Here is a 16,934-nt window from a genome sequence, read left to right as displayed (position 1 = left end):
ACAAGAATCGTATTCTCTCCAACAAAATTCTTGAGAACAAGTTCAAACTTCCCTAATGAACTCATGCAATGATAAATTGAGGACAGATAGCAATCACATACTGATATAAATTCTCTAATACCAATGTTGTGAGTTTCATAGTTGGTGCAGGAGAGAGGCAACACCGGTTGTCATGCCATTCTATTTCAGGAACAAGCACAGAACGAATAACAAGCAGCTACTTAAACGTTAGAAAAACAGAGAAGGTAAAAAAGCACGAGCTTTACACTGTAGAACCTGCAACGTCATACTGACACAGCTGAATACAGCCAAGCAGCCCACAACCTCCAATTTTCTGAATATATACTTTGGGCTATGATGCACAGGAAGTCTTTACCCGGTCTGCTATAAATTGTCTACTGCACTTCTTATTTGGCAGTGACTACAAACATGAAAATCCGTACAGTATATAGCCTAAGAATACAGCCTTTAACCCATAACTCCTGCCAAGAATAGAAAACACGAGCAACCACTAAACCTTGATCAAATTGAATGGCTATGCCAGAGTCTACTAGGCAAAAGGATTGCCTCCAACAGACGCAACAGGACCATGAGATGGGACATTCCTGCCAAAGAAAAGGCTGATTTTAGCTGGCCTCCGTTGCGAGAGTGAAGGCAATACATCTCAATTTTGGAATAAATGACAGGAGCATCAGGATTTTGAATATTCTGAAGCCAACCTTTTCAAGACAGCATTGTCAGGACCAAAAACAAATTACACCAAATTACACCAAATGGTTATAGCAGCACATGCATTAGGATACCACACACCTTGAATCAAAATCCTTCTCCTCCCCCAAAACACTTCCTGTTTTGCTTAATATAAGTAATCTAAGAACTACAAGCTAAACTTTCCCTATTCATAATCAGCATACTCAAGCTATTGATTCACAAAGGACAAGTAAATGCAGACCTTGAAGCATTTTTATTTATTTAATTATCAGGATTTTGAATATTCTGAAGCCAAACTTTTCAAGACAACATTGTCAGGACCAAAAACAAATTACACCAAATGGTTATAGCAGCACATGCATTAGGGTACCACACACCTTGAATCCAAATCCTTCTTCTCCTCCCCCAAAACACTTCCTGTTTTGCTTAATATAAGTAATCTAAGAACTACAAGCTAAACTTTCCCTATTAATAATCAGCATACTCAAGCTATTGATTCACAAAGGACAAGTAAATGCAGACCTTGAAGCATTTTTAGGGAAAATCGTCCAAAACGTCCCTCACATTTTGTAAAATAACTTTTTTCGTCCCTCACTTTTAAAAGTGTAATTTTATGTCCCTTACATATTCACATCGATCAAATTTAGTCCCTAACTAGGTTTCCGATCATTTTTTGGCCGGAATCCATCATGTGCAAGGCACGTGATCATTTTTGAAGGGTAAATTTGTTAAATTATATTTTACATAATCTGATCTATAGTCCTCCACATTTTATAAAATAAATTTTTTCGTCCCTCACATTTTATAAAATGATTTTTTTCATCCCTCACATTTCACAAAATGAATTTCTCCATCTCTCACATTTCAAAAAATGAATTTTTCATTTCTCACTAATTATGTGTGTGAATACATTTTTTTTAAACACATGTATATGTCTATTTGATTTTGCTTAATAATAATAGCATAAACACATGTATGTAATTGGGCCCAACTTGTGGGCTATCTTCTCTTTTTGTATGATTATGACTAATATTTACCAATAGAACCTTAATTTGCATACTTATTGTATTTTGACCGAAAATAGCTTTATTGGCCAACTTGACAATAAATGCAAGATTTTTTACTAGCTAATATCAGATGAAATCAAATGATCACGTATAATATATGGTATTCGTATTGTTAAGTGAAATCAAATAGACACATACATATATTTATGCTATTCGTATTATTAAGCAAAATCAAATAGACATATACATGTATTTAAACAAAATGTATTCACACACATATTTTTTTTTTTAGGGTTTCCCTCACACACATAATTAGTGAGAAATGGAAATATTCATTTTTTGAAATGTGAGGGATGGAGAAATTCATTTTGTGAAATGTGAGGGATGAAAAAATCATTTTATAAAATGTGAGGGACGAAAAAATTTGTTTTATAAAATGTGGAGGACTATAGATTAGATTATGTAAAATATAATTTGATAAATTTACCCTTCAAAAATGATCACGTGCCTTGCACGTGATGGATTCCGGCCAAAAAATGATCGGAAACCTAGTTAGGGACTAAATTTGACTGATGTGAATATGTAAGGGACATAAAATTACACTTTTAAAAGTGAGGGACGAAAAAAGTCATTTTACAACATGTGAGGGACGTTTTGGACGATTTTCCCGCATTTTTATTTATTTAATTATTTATTTTAGTACGCAATGTGATGAGAAAGCAAATTGTAAATTTCCAATTAATGCTAATAAAGTTCATTAACAACATTAACCTTTCTTCCCTCAAGAAAGAGAAAGAAAACCTTTCTCGAGGAAAATCAGATAAGAATAGGTACCAAAACCATGAAAGCTATCTCTTCATTCCCATGGCAAAACAAAATTTCACTTCTCAAAACATCAAGATATAAAGTAACGGAAATGGACCCTTGACAAATTTTCTGATGCTTTCATAGTGTAAATAGAACTGCAACATCACGCACTAGGCAGTTTTTTTCAGGATTTCAAATATGAACATTCCCAAAATGCATTTGTGAATCATGAATGTTGATGTCCAGAAGACAATAAAAAAGAAAAATACTTACGACATTTGTGTGCTTGGTGCTTGCCCTACCAAGAACCCTAAGGCACCTGGAAATCCCAGGAGAGTCAGATGGAGCAAAGTCCACTTTCCAATTATAATTATGAGAAAGATGAAATTTTACTCACCATCTGAACCAGCAGGAACATAGGAAACCATTGGTTCTTGAGCAAACCAGTGCTCATTTGCACCAGCAGTGAAGGGAGTTGACATCTGGCCATTTGGCAGTGCAGCTTGCAAAGAGCTAACATCCCAGAAGTTGGACTGAGCACATAGGATCTTCAAGTTAGAAAGCCCAGACAACACTATCACAGAGTTGTAATATGCAACTATACATGAAATTGAAAATGTCCTTTAGCAATCATAGCTCCCCAACCAAAACAAAACAATAAATTCCCACTAAATCTGTCGACATTATCAGCATTAGTAGGACAACATCCAGTATATAATTTGATTTTACAAGTTGCGAAATATAAAGGGCCATGGAAAGCAAAAAGGAAAAAGTAAGTGATAGAGAATAAAGGAAACAACACAGCAGCACTCTAAAGAAAAGTTTGATTAATTGTCGAACCATTTTGTGCATTATTCTCAAACTCATAATTGAGTACCAACTCAAAATTTGCTGGGAACAGTTCCCTGCTCCTATAAAATATAAAGCATTTTAAGTTGTTAAATAAATCCCAAGGGTACCATGAGTAGATTCCATTGAAAATAAGCTGTCTCATTCTCCCCTGCTAAGGCAACTGACCTCCAGCAGTGAACCACAGAGTTAGGTGAGTGACCAATAATGATTCATGAAGACCATGCATCGCTTAAGGATTACAAAAGTTACTAAAACCTGTAAATGAATAAGACTTAATTCTGAATATCATGGGTACTTCAAACACTCTCCTACCCGGTGTAGTGAATTGAAAGAAGTGCAAAGACATCTGTGGCTTAAGGATTTCAAGTCCAAAAATTTTAAAGGGCTTGTAAGGAATTTTCTTCCCTATCTTTGAAGAGGAGCAGCCTTCTATGTTAGTTACTTCAAATTGGGAGAAAGCAGACGGATAAAAGCTACAAGAAACAGGGCGGATTAGAGTGTATATGCTTTTGAGGAATCAACCTTGACGCGACTGTGATTGAAGATGCTTATGCCAGAGACAAGCATAAGCCTACTTTATATTCCATAGCACGTGTCCATTTCTTTCACGTTTCAGTGTGCCCTTCCACTGCCTCGATTTGCCTATGCATGTTTAATTAAATTTCAGCTTTTATTCTACACCTACTAACAGCTCTTTCTCCTTTCCCTAAAATCAGATGATTATAGGTTTTTATAAGCCACAAGCTACTTTAAGGTGTTCGCATTTGATTTTGGCTTCTGATTTTAGCTCATGATTAGCTGAAAAAAAAGCTAATTATGAGAAGCAGACTTTGGGGATGTTCTCGATTGCTGTAGATTTTGCAAAAAGCTAATTAATAAGAACCAGTAAAAGCTACTCTTGGGTAGATTCCAGATTTTAGCTTCTTTGCCTATTGAAAAATAAAAAAATCTAGGGACAAATCCAAACATGAACAATAAGTAAACAGATCTTTCAAAATCAGAATATAAATTCGACTGAAATAATCCGCCAGAACAAGGCTGCATTTCTAACAATCGACACTATTCTAATAGTTGCTGCATTTCTAAATCTAACAGAGCAAGCTGTTGTAGTGCAAATGATTCTCGTGTGGACAAGTGTTGAAATGACAGGCCAGTTTTGTCAACTCAGGGCATGAAGGGAAGATGCAAGGAGGGTTGGACAACCTTATTGCACAAATAGTGCAGGATAGAATCTGATGGTTAACAAAAGTGGACAGAGGACCAAAGAAATGAAATGCATCAGTTCAAAACGAGCAGACAAAAATTAATGTGGATGGAGCCTAGGCTGGGAATCCAGGACCAGCTAGCGCAGCAGACCTCTTAATAGAATGATCAGTATGCTGGCAGACTGGTTTAGTGCGAACACAGAAAATTCAGCAGTTTAGCTGCAGAACAGTGGGCAGCCGATGCTTTATGGCCTAAAATTAGCTTGATATATGGGAGAGGGAAATATCATCTGGGAATTAGACTTCATTTAAGTGGTGATCCCCTAGCAAGCGAAGCCAATGAAAACAGCTCTCCAATTTTATTCAGAAAGTAAAAAGCAAAGCGGGGTAACAGTAGGGTTGTATCCTACAACACGCTTGGAGAAGCAATTCCTGTGCAGATAATCTGGTAAATCTGGATAAATTGGCACTAAAATGAGGCCCAGGAGGGATAGTCTATAGCAAACCACCATTGACATTAAAAGGCCTCTTTATGTCGAGATGCAGCTGGTACTGCAATGCCAGTGCCTAGTTTGTACTTAATGGGCCATTGGCCCATCTAACCTATCCAAATATTTTCAGAACAGCCAGCTTTTAATATTTGATCCCCACAGACAAAACAAATATAACATAATAGCCCTAGTTAGAATTCTTGTGCAATGCCAAGCGTTGTAGAACATAGAAGTTAACCACAAATCAATATGCCCGAACATATTAAAGGATTCAGAGTGCAACATGAGTATAAGATTATTGAATGCGTAAGTCAAAAGATGAATATGATTCAGGAAGCACTGCATAGTTTCCCTTCAATGAGTTTATCTACTTATCAATTCTTAAAGGCAAGAAAACTTAATCATTTACTTCCACAAAAGAACAAAATCTCTTCTGGACACCAGCAATTCACTCCATATCTGAGTATCTCATTTCAGAGGGAAAATAGTTCTGTTTAATCAGTGCATCCAGGAACATTCCAAGACTTGCCAAATAACAAGTAGATAATAGACAAGCATACAAGAAAACAAGCAAACAAACAAACAACAAACACAGCAATCTGCAAAACTAAGATGAGTATGAAAACTTATCATTTTATGTCCGATTTAACCCCTACAACAAAAAACACATTTAACTACAGCCAATGGAAAAAGCTAAACCCATATCCTGTAAGTAGTATCTTCAAAAGTAACGTAGCAATTCTTTTAGACGGAAGTCGGAAAGTTCTCTTCTTCAAGTCTACTTATTTCTTGAAGGTCACCTGAACAGAATTCACACATGCAACTGCTTCATACACCAACATATGGCTTCAACACACTTTTGCCTTCTGTCATTTCTTAAATAAGCAGAAAGAGATAGCATATTGATAAAATGGCTTAATTTGATGAAGGCATGATGCTTTCGGCACATGATGCGATGCATAGCGGTAAAACAAGGTGACATCAGTAGTAACTACCACAGTTCAATCACTTCAACATATTTGAGATTCTGGAGTGATACAACTGAGATCCTAGTAGCAAACATAATGAAACTGTCAAATCATCTTTTGCACACGAAGAAGACAGCAATTGGTCTTAGATGCTAACAAAAGGCAGCCATTCCACCAATCTTTCAGATACCTCATCTATTGTCCCATTAGATTGTAAGGGCAAAGGAAAGTCATTGACCCAGAAATGCAAAATAGCAAAAACTGCAATTATCCATGGTGTAAACTTAGAGAGGCATCATACCATGTTTTCGCTTTCTATTTTAGCATCATAAGGAAGATCAAATGGATTGGTAGACTTTGGGCCAAGTGCATGTGAATGTCCTCCCTGTGTAATATAGGAAAACTTACTATGAGAAAAGAAACTGTTCAGTTCAGAAGCAAATGCAGTGCCAACATTGCAAAACCAGAATAAAATAGCAAAAGGACAAACCATTACAGGAGGGATTGGTGCATCATGTTGATGTTGTGACAGACTCATTTCTGATGATACAGTAGCTATTGGAGGTAAAGTATCCCTTCCAACAGTCGGAATTTCACCATTGTTGAAGCCCTGCCGAGTTAGACAATTGAATGAATGGAAGAAAAGCATCAGAAACCATGATGCAAAGGCATAAGATGGAAACAATCATACAAAGGCACAAGATGGACCAACCTCCGATTCTCTATACAAATACTGTTCTGCAAATGAAGATTGATTTACTACTTGTTCACTACTTCTCTTTACTAATTGCCCATAAGATTCTTCAAAAGCATTCCATGGCTGCAGAACAAAATAGTAACCAAACACAGACTTCTTCAACATACAGTCTCAAGTAATTAAATCAATAGAGAAAAAAATTGCCCAATAAATACCTAATGGCCCTACATTGTACTAATCGGCAGTTGCTTACCTCAATTCTTGGCTTGGCTTCAACAATTTGCCGAGCTGCACCCCATGGAGGCATTGATGAAGAAGGCCCATTGGAAGAATTATTTTCAAAAGAAGGCCACTGGTTTAAGGATAGAAGCGGGTTAAAGCTCTGCCCAGGATTTTTATCAGAAGGCACTTCTAAAACCGCAGAATTCACATTGCCCACTGGTGCTGAATGCTGAGGTGTGTCAAATGTTGCCCATCCTTCATTTTGAGGGATAACTTTTAGAGATTTATCATCAAGACTGGCAGCTGGCGGCTGCTGAGGTATCTCGGAGAACAAGTCCATAGATGAGGATTGATTAGGTTTCGGTAATTGCTGCATATCAATATTTGAAGCAGTTGACAAACAAGAAGTCCCAAATGGATCAATACTTTGGGTGGACGACAATCCTGGCAAATTAGATGTACTAACAGCTAAAGCTATAGAAGTAACATTTTGTAGTGCAAATGGTGCAGTGAAAAGGTCCAAGCTATCATGGTTCCCCTGAGCTGATGTTTGGGGTAAAGAGGTTAAAGTTGGTATTTTCTTGCTACGAGCCTCAACAGATTGTTCAGCTTCAGAGCCAACATCAGCTACTCCAACAGAAGTCTTGAAAGACAAGGAATTGCTATCCAGTGACCCAATACTTTCAGAAGAAGCAGTTCTCTGAATGTAACAGCATTATATAGTCGATCAGCTTAAAGACATTAGGATCAAACTCATAGTACTGGAAGCAACAAAGCATGTGTTTGCATCCACTTGTGAGTATGTGTCAGATGTGTTGGTATCAAAGGCAAACTCTAACAATTTCTTGTTGGCAGAATTGTTATTTTAGAACCTACATGAGGCCCATACTAATTCAGAATGGCAGGGTGTCATGCTCTCCTCGACATCTTTAACACAAAAAAATGGATGTTCAATGTAAATATTTGAAAATTTGTTACAAAATGCTAGCAACAAAACCTCTTCAGAGTTGCTAAAATGCATATTTCACGGTTAGCGGTTTAGCATTAGGCACTGAGGTCTAATATTTAAAGAATACAAGGCATAGAAAGAACACCCAGATAGGCACTTGCAAACAGTTTGTCATGAAAAATCTCTTACAAATGCTAGTACTTTCTATTCTCCCTTGAGCAATGCATCCCACCATCTTTAGACCTTTTCAACCCCGGACACTATCATCTTTGTCCCTATTTGGCTATTTGCAATAAAACTCAGAAGGTAATTCACCAAGTATCAAATCTCTATCTAAGAATTAAGGCCATGGCTGTTCTTGGATTATAGTTTCTCACTTTGATTGTTCCATACTCTGTCTAAAGAAATCAACAACAGAAAAACACTAAATTTAATTTACTCAATACTGAAAAGCCACCTCCACAGTAAAACAATAAATGCTTAGACTAAGGACAAGTGATGTGTGGGACTATATAACTAGTAAACAAAAATTTGAGTCCCATGTTTCCTCCTCCCCCACCCCCACCCCCAATTCATTTTATAACTAAAAAAGAAATGTTTAAGCAAACATAAAATGGCTTGCAAAGTGGATTCAATCATCTATTTGAACTGATAAGAAAAAAAAAGAACCCACAGCAAACCTAAGCTCGGATGCCGCTCTGTTAACAACAAGCCCAAACAAGTACACTAACTAAAAGTAATTCCAGGGAAATAGGGAAAAAGTGAAAGAAAAGTAAAGAAAATGCAATTGAGATAATTTGACAAAACTATTTATGAGCATAAATACTAGTTTTATGACCATAAAAACATTAGGCCAGTTGCAGGCATCAAATTCTTTATATGATGACAGACCATCATTTTTATAAATTTGGGAGAGCAATAGGCCTCTTACTTCCAAATGTGTATTATCAGCATGCAAGATCACTGAACGCTAAACTTCAGTTCTTTTGACATGTAGCATAAAGCATTGAATCTAATGGTACTGCTCGCAGAAAACCTGACACAACAACGTTGTAGCACTTAGAACCTAGACAAACCAGGCAACTTATATTTTGGCCGGCAGCATAGATAATCAAGAAGAATAACCTGTGGATATAACATTTGTCCAGAACCTCTATTGGCATATGAATCTGGATATCGGTTGGCTGCATTATGCGCAATATCTTCGCCACAAAATTCTCTTGATGTTTCACTAGACGGGCTTCCGATGTCCTTCTGGAAATTAGGCGATTGTGCACTAGATGAATAGTCTGAAACTCTGGAGTTAGACCGTCCAAATCCAAACCTATCCTCGTATATATGATCACTTAAACGGCTAGGACTACGATCACTCAGTCGACTAGGACTCAGGAAACTTGAGACTTTTCCTTCATAAAGACCTCGATCTGAACCAGGCTTTCTAGTAAGAACTGGTGCATGCCTCCCATATTGTCTTTCTTCGTACTGAAAATCATATGGTGGACTCTGGGAATACGAATGATAAGAACTTGCTCGCCTTGTTTCATCTTCATGGCTTCGAGCAATCTGACAAGTGGCATATGGAAGGATGACCATCATGTTAGACTGCACTCAGGCTCATTAGAAGATAATGCTTCTGGTTGCTTCACCTCTCTTTTACCTTGAAGTCTGTGAAGCATATATAAGCTGGATGATTACCTGTGAGTCTCTAGGAGGCCTGTCAAATGACCCTCCCCCAACATACTTTTTCATCACATATACGTTCCTTATGAACTCGCGAACTTTTTCCGCATTACTGCAAGATCAAAACAGAGTTTTCATTAAATTTCTGCTAACCTTCAGTTCTTTTTACTCTATTTATAAGTAATAGGCATATGTTAATTTGAAAGAAGAAGGAAAAGAATGATGTAAGCGGTCCAGATCTCAAACCTATTGTCAGGAAGTCTCTGCCTTTGTGAATCCCAATGTTTCAAATAAACCTCTCTAGCACGCTGAAAGAGTATTATCTCACTACAAAGTATGAGAACAAGCAGTTAATAAACGAATAACAAACAATATTTACCTGATTACCACCATTTTGAAGAGCTTCCACTTCTTGGAAAGTGAACTTAGCCATCGATACAGACTTCACACGGTGAGTAAACTCACGGCTGCACCAAATATTATCCTACTTAGAATTTATCCTTTGGAGCTATTCATAAAAAAAGTTAATTAGGAAATGTGGTAGCAACATCCCCTGTACATCTAGAGAAGGCTTGGAAATGTTAGACTAAAATGAAAGAATAAAAAGATTATGAGATTTAGTCATCTGTAAAGAACTATAAGCCGCAATGTGTAATCTAAAATCTGAATGATAAAAAGAATCAAGTACAAAAAAGAAGTTACTATCGAAATCGATTGGTAAAGCCACAAAAATCACTCCCCAAACTGAGTTTAACACAATTTCTCTTGAAATGTCAAAATATCACAGCTTCAAAAAGTTTGGAGGCAAGAGAGAGAGAGAGAGAGAGAGAAACAACCATACAGAATTAAGAGAAAAAAAAAAATTTGAATAACCAAGTAAATTAAATCCAAAGCATAATGCAAAGACCACACATATGTATTTGCAGCAAATACTTGCACAAAATTTGATATTTCATTTCAGATGCGTAGAAACCTACTTTAATTAAGATTACATATCAGAGCCACAACATGAGAACTCTCAAAAGTGAAGATACAAAAATTTGTCCAAACCTAGGTCCTTACTTCTCATAGTTGTCAGCATGATTAAATCAAGGTCAAAGTTGGTCAGTCTATTCAATTCATGAGATGCTCAAGCAGTAGCTTCCTCCCAAACCTAATAGACAGTGATTAATGGTCCAACATTCCAGCTACAGAATCAAATACATCACAGTTTGCAAATTGATTTTTTGTTAGAATTTAAATCAAGGCTTCACCATTTCTAACTCCCAGTCCAAATCAGAAATCAACTCCAAAGTTCAGCCAAATTACAAACACCACTAGTGAGCAAGGACATCTGATGCATTCCTTCACGTACATAATAAATAGACATTTATACCTTCAGTAATTCATTTACACATACACATACATGTAGGCACTGGTTTGATTTCAGCCTCCCCCCCCCCCCTTTCCTTCAAGCAGACCACTGAAATGTAAATGTATGTTTACAAACACGTTCTCAGCCCATTTGAGAATTTGAAGAACAGAAAAGACAAAGAATTTTTTTCTGCTCTCAAACTAAGGATGACAGCAGCCTACCCCACGCTTTGAACATAAAGCATAGTGGTTAACAGCACCTTTTGAGAAATTGAAGAAGAGAAATGAAGCAGAATTTTTTCTATCCTCAAACTAAGGGTGACAGTAGCCTACTCATGCGTTGAGGATAAAACAGCAGTGGTTAAGGGCACCTTGTGGACCCATAAAGAGCCCAAAACCCATCGAGACATTCAAATACTTCCTAAATCTGTCACATCAACTAATTCTAAAGTAAACAAACCAAAACGAAAAAATGAGATCACCACTTTCTTGTGTTTATCTATCCATAAGGATCTGAAGAGTGAGTTTGTTTGGATAGAGAGAATTTGGTTTGCTTAATTTATTCTCACAAATCCCAATCACCTTTTTATCTTCCCAATCACCTTTTTATCTCACATACATCACATCACAAAAAGTGCTACAGTAAATATCTCAAATAAATCATCCAAATAAACTCTTATCCAAACAAACTCAGTCATTTCTTCCATATTGCCATTATGTAAGTAGTTAAATTCTGAATTAAATAACTAAAACTGAACTCAGAGCACCATTTCCACAACGAAAGTAACAATAAATAAGTTTACCTACGAAAAATAACATTCATAAAAAAAAATCCGTTATGCAACCAACAAAATCTCCAATAAAAATGAAGATAAAAAACTCACTGTATTCCACTGCAAGTCATGCAGACAAATGTCCAGAAATTTGTACAGACATATTGAGGACCCTGCAAAATGAGCATGTGCACACACATTAGAAAACAAATACCAAATATCAAAGCCATAACTCTAAACTATCAAACGCACCCATTTTTCAAAGGAAATATTCGTAGTACTGGCTTTCAAAGGAATAACCATTTTTCTTTGCCATTCCTGATTTAATTTCTCAACGGAAACTACTACCATGAGCAAAACCTTTTGCTAACATCAATACATTTAAAATTTTAACCAACGATTGGAAAAAAAACAAAAAAAAAAAACAATTCTCTGTTTAGATAAAGCCAAAAAAATTACAGAATTTATCGTTTTCATAGTGTAGAAATGAAATTCTTTTTCAAGCAGCAAATCCTGCAGTGATAAAACGAAAATGGAAGGATCAATTTAGCAATAAAGTAAAAAACTAAATCAAATAAACAAAAAAAATACCAAGCTGTTGCAGTTAATACATCGGCGATTGGGTGGGAGCTTCATGAGGCCTCTTATTATCTTCTCATTTCGCTCTTCTTCCTTTCTGCTGCTCATTTTCTCCCTCAAGTAGATGGTTCCAGCTTCAAAGAAGTAACTGTTTACAGGAACATATTTGATCCGAGAGGAAGAGAGAGCGAATAATTTAGGGTTTTAGATTTACGTGGGTAGAATATCCCAAGAAAAATGAAAACAGCTATCCATACCCTCTCTTTCGCTTTCTCTCTCCTTTCTCTTCCTTATGGATTTCAATTCAAAATTGTGGCCTTGTTGTGGAACTAATGATTGAAGGGAAATTATGCTTATAACCCTTTACATTTCAATTAATTGAGATATTCTCCCAAGTCTTTGTAGAATCATTGGCCGCAGAGATTTTTTTTTTTTTTTTCAGTGGGTGGAGAAGTACAAGGGAAAAATAATACAGAAAATTATACAATTGCATTAGTGTGAGCTTGGATTCAGGGATTTGGGTGGATTTCGATTTCAAATCCTTACCCAAATCTCGCAAATCATTTGGATACCTTGGGAAGAATCTATATATATATATATATATATATATAAGTAATTATTTTGATTAGAATGTTTTTCACTGTTATGTGACATGCCTAATTAAAGAAAATTAACGGGTTATGTATCATTTGAATTTTACCCATATTGAATATTATTTATATGTTTAAAAATTATCCCTAATTTTAAAATAACTTTAAAAATAAATAATCTTATCTTAATGATACCTATTTTCTATCAAATTTTTACATAGAACTATAGTAAAATATTTTTCCAATTACAATTATTAAAATCTTACATATTCCATAAACTATCTCTTTTCATCACCATATCGTTGATTAATATTCCAATTGTTCATCATCTCATTCCTTAATTTTGAATTAACTTAGTATAAGAAAGAGAATTAATTGTTACACTAATAGAATTATCAATATTGTTGGAAACTAAATATTTATTGATGAAAAAAGTGGATTGCTGGATCTTTTCTACTTAATTAAATGTCAATATATATTTCTAGGTTTATGGTCATTATAAAAATTTAAATTATCTAAAAGAATATTTATAAAAAAAAGTATCTACCAAGTTTTTTATATGTGATACATTATTTGATGTATACTATCATATTATAGTGAAAGTATGTAAACAAATTTTTAAAATTAGTAAATAATTGAACATTTAGAGTGCATTAATTTTTTAAATTAATATGAATGAACATGTAGGATTGTTTTTAATTTTCGTAATTAAATTATTCATATTTGTATAAATTCACAATAAAAAAATAAAAAGACCGTGGTAAGGTACGGGCAAAATTCTAGTTTGGATTTAAAATCGAAAAACAATTAGGATGTGTTTGAACTGCGTGAGTGGGTGAATTTCAAATCATTCCAAACAACCTATCATTTCAAATCACTCGTAAGCCCTGTTTGATAATTCAATTCAACGCTTAAATTTAATGGATTCAAATGTTAACATATTCAGACCATTTAATTATCAAAAATTGAACATCTGAATTGATTAAATAACACTAAATTTTCTAAGTAAAACTTGGTCCCAAAATTAATTGATAAGTTATTCACTTATCACTGATAAGATTTAATACTTAACAATTCACTAACTTAATGGATTCAAAATTCAAATTTCAAACTTCAAACTTCAATTTTTAAATTTCAGTTTTATCCAATGCACCTTTAGTCACTCCAGCTTTCCCCCAATTCTCCTTAAGCTATCCTCAATGAAGTCAAGAACGGATGACATTAACCATGGTATTATTGCCTCTGCCTGCTGCTCGCTAATTAAGAATTTGAAAAAAGAAACCAAATCACATGACCTTGTATTTAGGATGGTTTCACATGTTTTTGTGAGTTTAGGTTTGTGGGAGAGAATTGACAATTGTCATAGCCTCTGTATTGTTGGAAAAAAATCGACTCTTTTTTTATTTTTTTTACCTAGTAAAAAGCGCCTAGCAAATTGGAAGCTCCAAAGTTGAATAATAAAAAGTTGGGATTTTTAGTTGTAGGAGCTAATTTGACTAGTAATAGTGTTGGATATTTTAATAAAAAAAATATCACATGTTTATTTTGAATTCAAACACAATAAATTACAAATTGTTCAATAAATTTTTAGTTACAAATAAAACCATTCAAAAGTGTAACTTATGTCTTTAAAATGAGATTTATGTCTTGAATTGTGTAACCCATGTAATGATTAGGTTTATGAATTCATTTAGTGAATTTTTAATCATTATACAATGAATCTAAACTTTTCATTTTGTAGCTGAAATATGAGGTGTTTATTCCTCTTAATGTTGGTATTTTAATATTCCAAATTTTTTAAATTATAAATAGAGGCATCTATCAACAAAACCTAATATATACTTAGTCATCTCTAGACTATCTTCTATTTTTCATCCTCTTACTATAATTGGATTTTATGGGACAAAGAACAGTGTTGTGTGAGGTTTCTATCTTACTCTAATAGTGTAGATTGGAATAGACTACAGTGAGATAGGTTGATTTGTTGTACCCTGGAGATGACGTACTGAGACCTACTATATCAGAGGATACTCCGTAGAGGCGCGAATCATCTTAAAGAGAGTAACCTATTCCGTGCCTCAACCCACACCAAATTAACTTTTTATGGTACAAATTCTTTGTATTTTTTAATGCAATATTGAGGTATGAAATTGTTGTTAATTTCTTTGTTAAATTTTATTACAGAAATTATTGTTACTTATATGATTTATTTTGGTCAAGAACCAACAATTTTAAGACGATCAGCCTCTTGTTAAGAAAAAGAAAATATATCGCCATCTACCATATTGTAAGAATATGAAGATATGGAATTTACCAAAGTGTGAGACTAGTTTATATCAATTCTAACTATAGTTAAACTAATTGGATGGTTGATTTTTAGTATGAAATTTTCTTACTTGTGCTAGCATGTGCAATTTGTCCACTCCTTAATACATTAGTGTTTATTGGTTTATACATAGACCATTGCCTTTCATAGAATTACCCATAAACCAAAAGGATGACAGTGAGAAACACTGTTAATACTATATGACATACTTAACTTATAAAGAGGTTAAAGAAAAAGTGCATAGACCTTTTAATATATAGAATACTGAAACTTCATGCTTGAGAGTTTTGAGTTCATACAAAAAGCATACAAAGCTGGCATGAGACTTTTATGTCCATTATCTTCTGACAACATGTTAGAAGTAAATCTTTATGACTAGTATGAAATTTGTTCTTAAATACTATAAGCAATAGTTTTGTTAAGTGACTATCTCAAATTATTTTTCTACATGCATTAATGTCTTCCTTAAATTATTATTCATTGTAGGCATGTGCCGATGGAAAAGGAAAAGTTTGGAACAAAATTCATTGATTTGTATGATGTGGCTTATCTTAGTTTATTTGTATGAACTTGTGACAAAAGTGGACAGCAGCTTTCTTTCAACATAATGAATTGATTCACACTTCCTTTAGTTAATTGGTAGCGAATAATATTGTATGTTCAATTTTTATAATTTAGTGATAAAAATCTCTATTATCGGTAGATTCATAATCTTAATAGAAATGGCACTTGTATCATATGATTAGTTCATATGGTATTAAATTGCATTGCGGTTGATTTATCTCTAGTGGAACGTTTCAACATTTTGATGCATTCATTTCTAAATTCTACTATTGTTAGTTTATAATCACTATTAGTATGACATCACGTAAGACATATGCTAATCTAATTTATTTGAATTCCCAAATTTGGTAGTAGGCAAAAATAGATATAAGCATGATAAATGGTCGGGGTTAGTGATTATTTGTAGGTAAAGATGCATTAACTTCAAATGAAGCTAATCTTGTCCTACATTTATTCATAGTTTTAGATGAAGCATACCGATGTTTTGCAACTATTAAAATGCCTAATCAATAGATGAGAAAAAAAAAAAAAAAAAGAACCCATCAGTGAATTTGCTCAATACATTCTTAAGGAGTCACATCGCATATTCTAATGCAAGTTGACTTTGATCATTACATTCATCACAAAATAAGTTTTGTTTGTTTGATGTTGATGGGTCTTATTTGTAATTAAATTATTTTACAATGTTTGCTATGCGGTTGCCTTTGTATGCAATGCAAACTAGAATATTTCTGTAAGGATCGAAAACAACCTAAGAGGGGAGTGAATTAGGTGGTTTAAAAACTGGCCAAGATATGAGTCACTTTTTGAGAACTTGCCCTCTTTTTCTAAAGAACCACACAATGGAGCAATTGATGAGGAAGCACAAGTGCTTGGGAGTAGAAGAGATAGACAATTTATATTGCAAGACAGTAAATAAAAGGATAGAATAGCAAACCAAGTTTCAAACTCCACTTGAATTTGAATACCACTTTATATAGCAAGTTTCTTCAAGTTGATCAACTTACAACCAATCTCTTGTGTACAAAGGAAAGATCACTTCCTCCTCACCCCAAGCCGCACTTGGTCAAGCAATGAAGTTTTACTATCACTCGGATAACCCTCACAAATCTACACTATTGAAGAAATAGAAACACACTTGAAAAACTTATTGAAAGTTC

General features: G+C 34.5%; 1 protein-coding gene across 2 annotated transcripts; it reads right to left on the bottom strand.

The window, feature by feature from the left end:
* Positions 1–85: 85 nt before the first annotated feature.
* LOC113758218 (probable ADP-ribosylation factor GTPase-activating protein AGD14) lies at positions 86–12,712 on the bottom strand. Of its 2 annotated transcripts, none has more exons than XM_027301169.1 (13): positions 12,307–12,712; positions 11,827–11,888; positions 9,969–10,056; positions 9,836–9,897; positions 9,605–9,701; positions 9,035–9,472; positions 6,992–7,660; positions 6,754–6,861; positions 6,538–6,651; positions 6,343–6,426; positions 2,923–3,058; positions 2,799–2,844; positions 86–605 (listed from the first exon to the last, which is right to left on the bottom strand). In XM_027301169.1, exons 1-13 carry the CDS (start codon positions 12,400–12,402, stop codon positions 551–553), a joined length of 2,055 nt encoding a protein of 684 aa, XP_027156970.1. In that variant the 5' UTR covers positions 12,403–12,712; the 3' UTR covers positions 86–550. The 2 variants fall into 2 exon arrangements, with proteins under 2 accessions (XP_027156970.1, XP_027156969.1); XM_027301168.1 differs by having other exon boundaries at positions 6,532–6,651; positions 12,307–12,711.
* Between the last annotated feature and the right edge of the window lie 4,222 nt (positions 12,713–16,934).

Source organism: Coffea eugenioides, unplaced genomic scaffold (assembly GCF_003713205.1).
Source record: "Coffea eugenioides isolate CCC68of unplaced genomic scaffold, Ceug_1.0 ScVebR1_400;HRSCAF=1072, whole genome shotgun sequence".
Classification (NCBI taxonomy): Eukaryota; Viridiplantae; Streptophyta; class Magnoliopsida; order Gentianales; family Rubiaceae; genus Coffea; species Coffea eugenioides.
The sequence above is the reverse complement of the archived record's forward strand: the minus strand, read 5'-3'. Positions and strand labels throughout refer to the sequence as shown.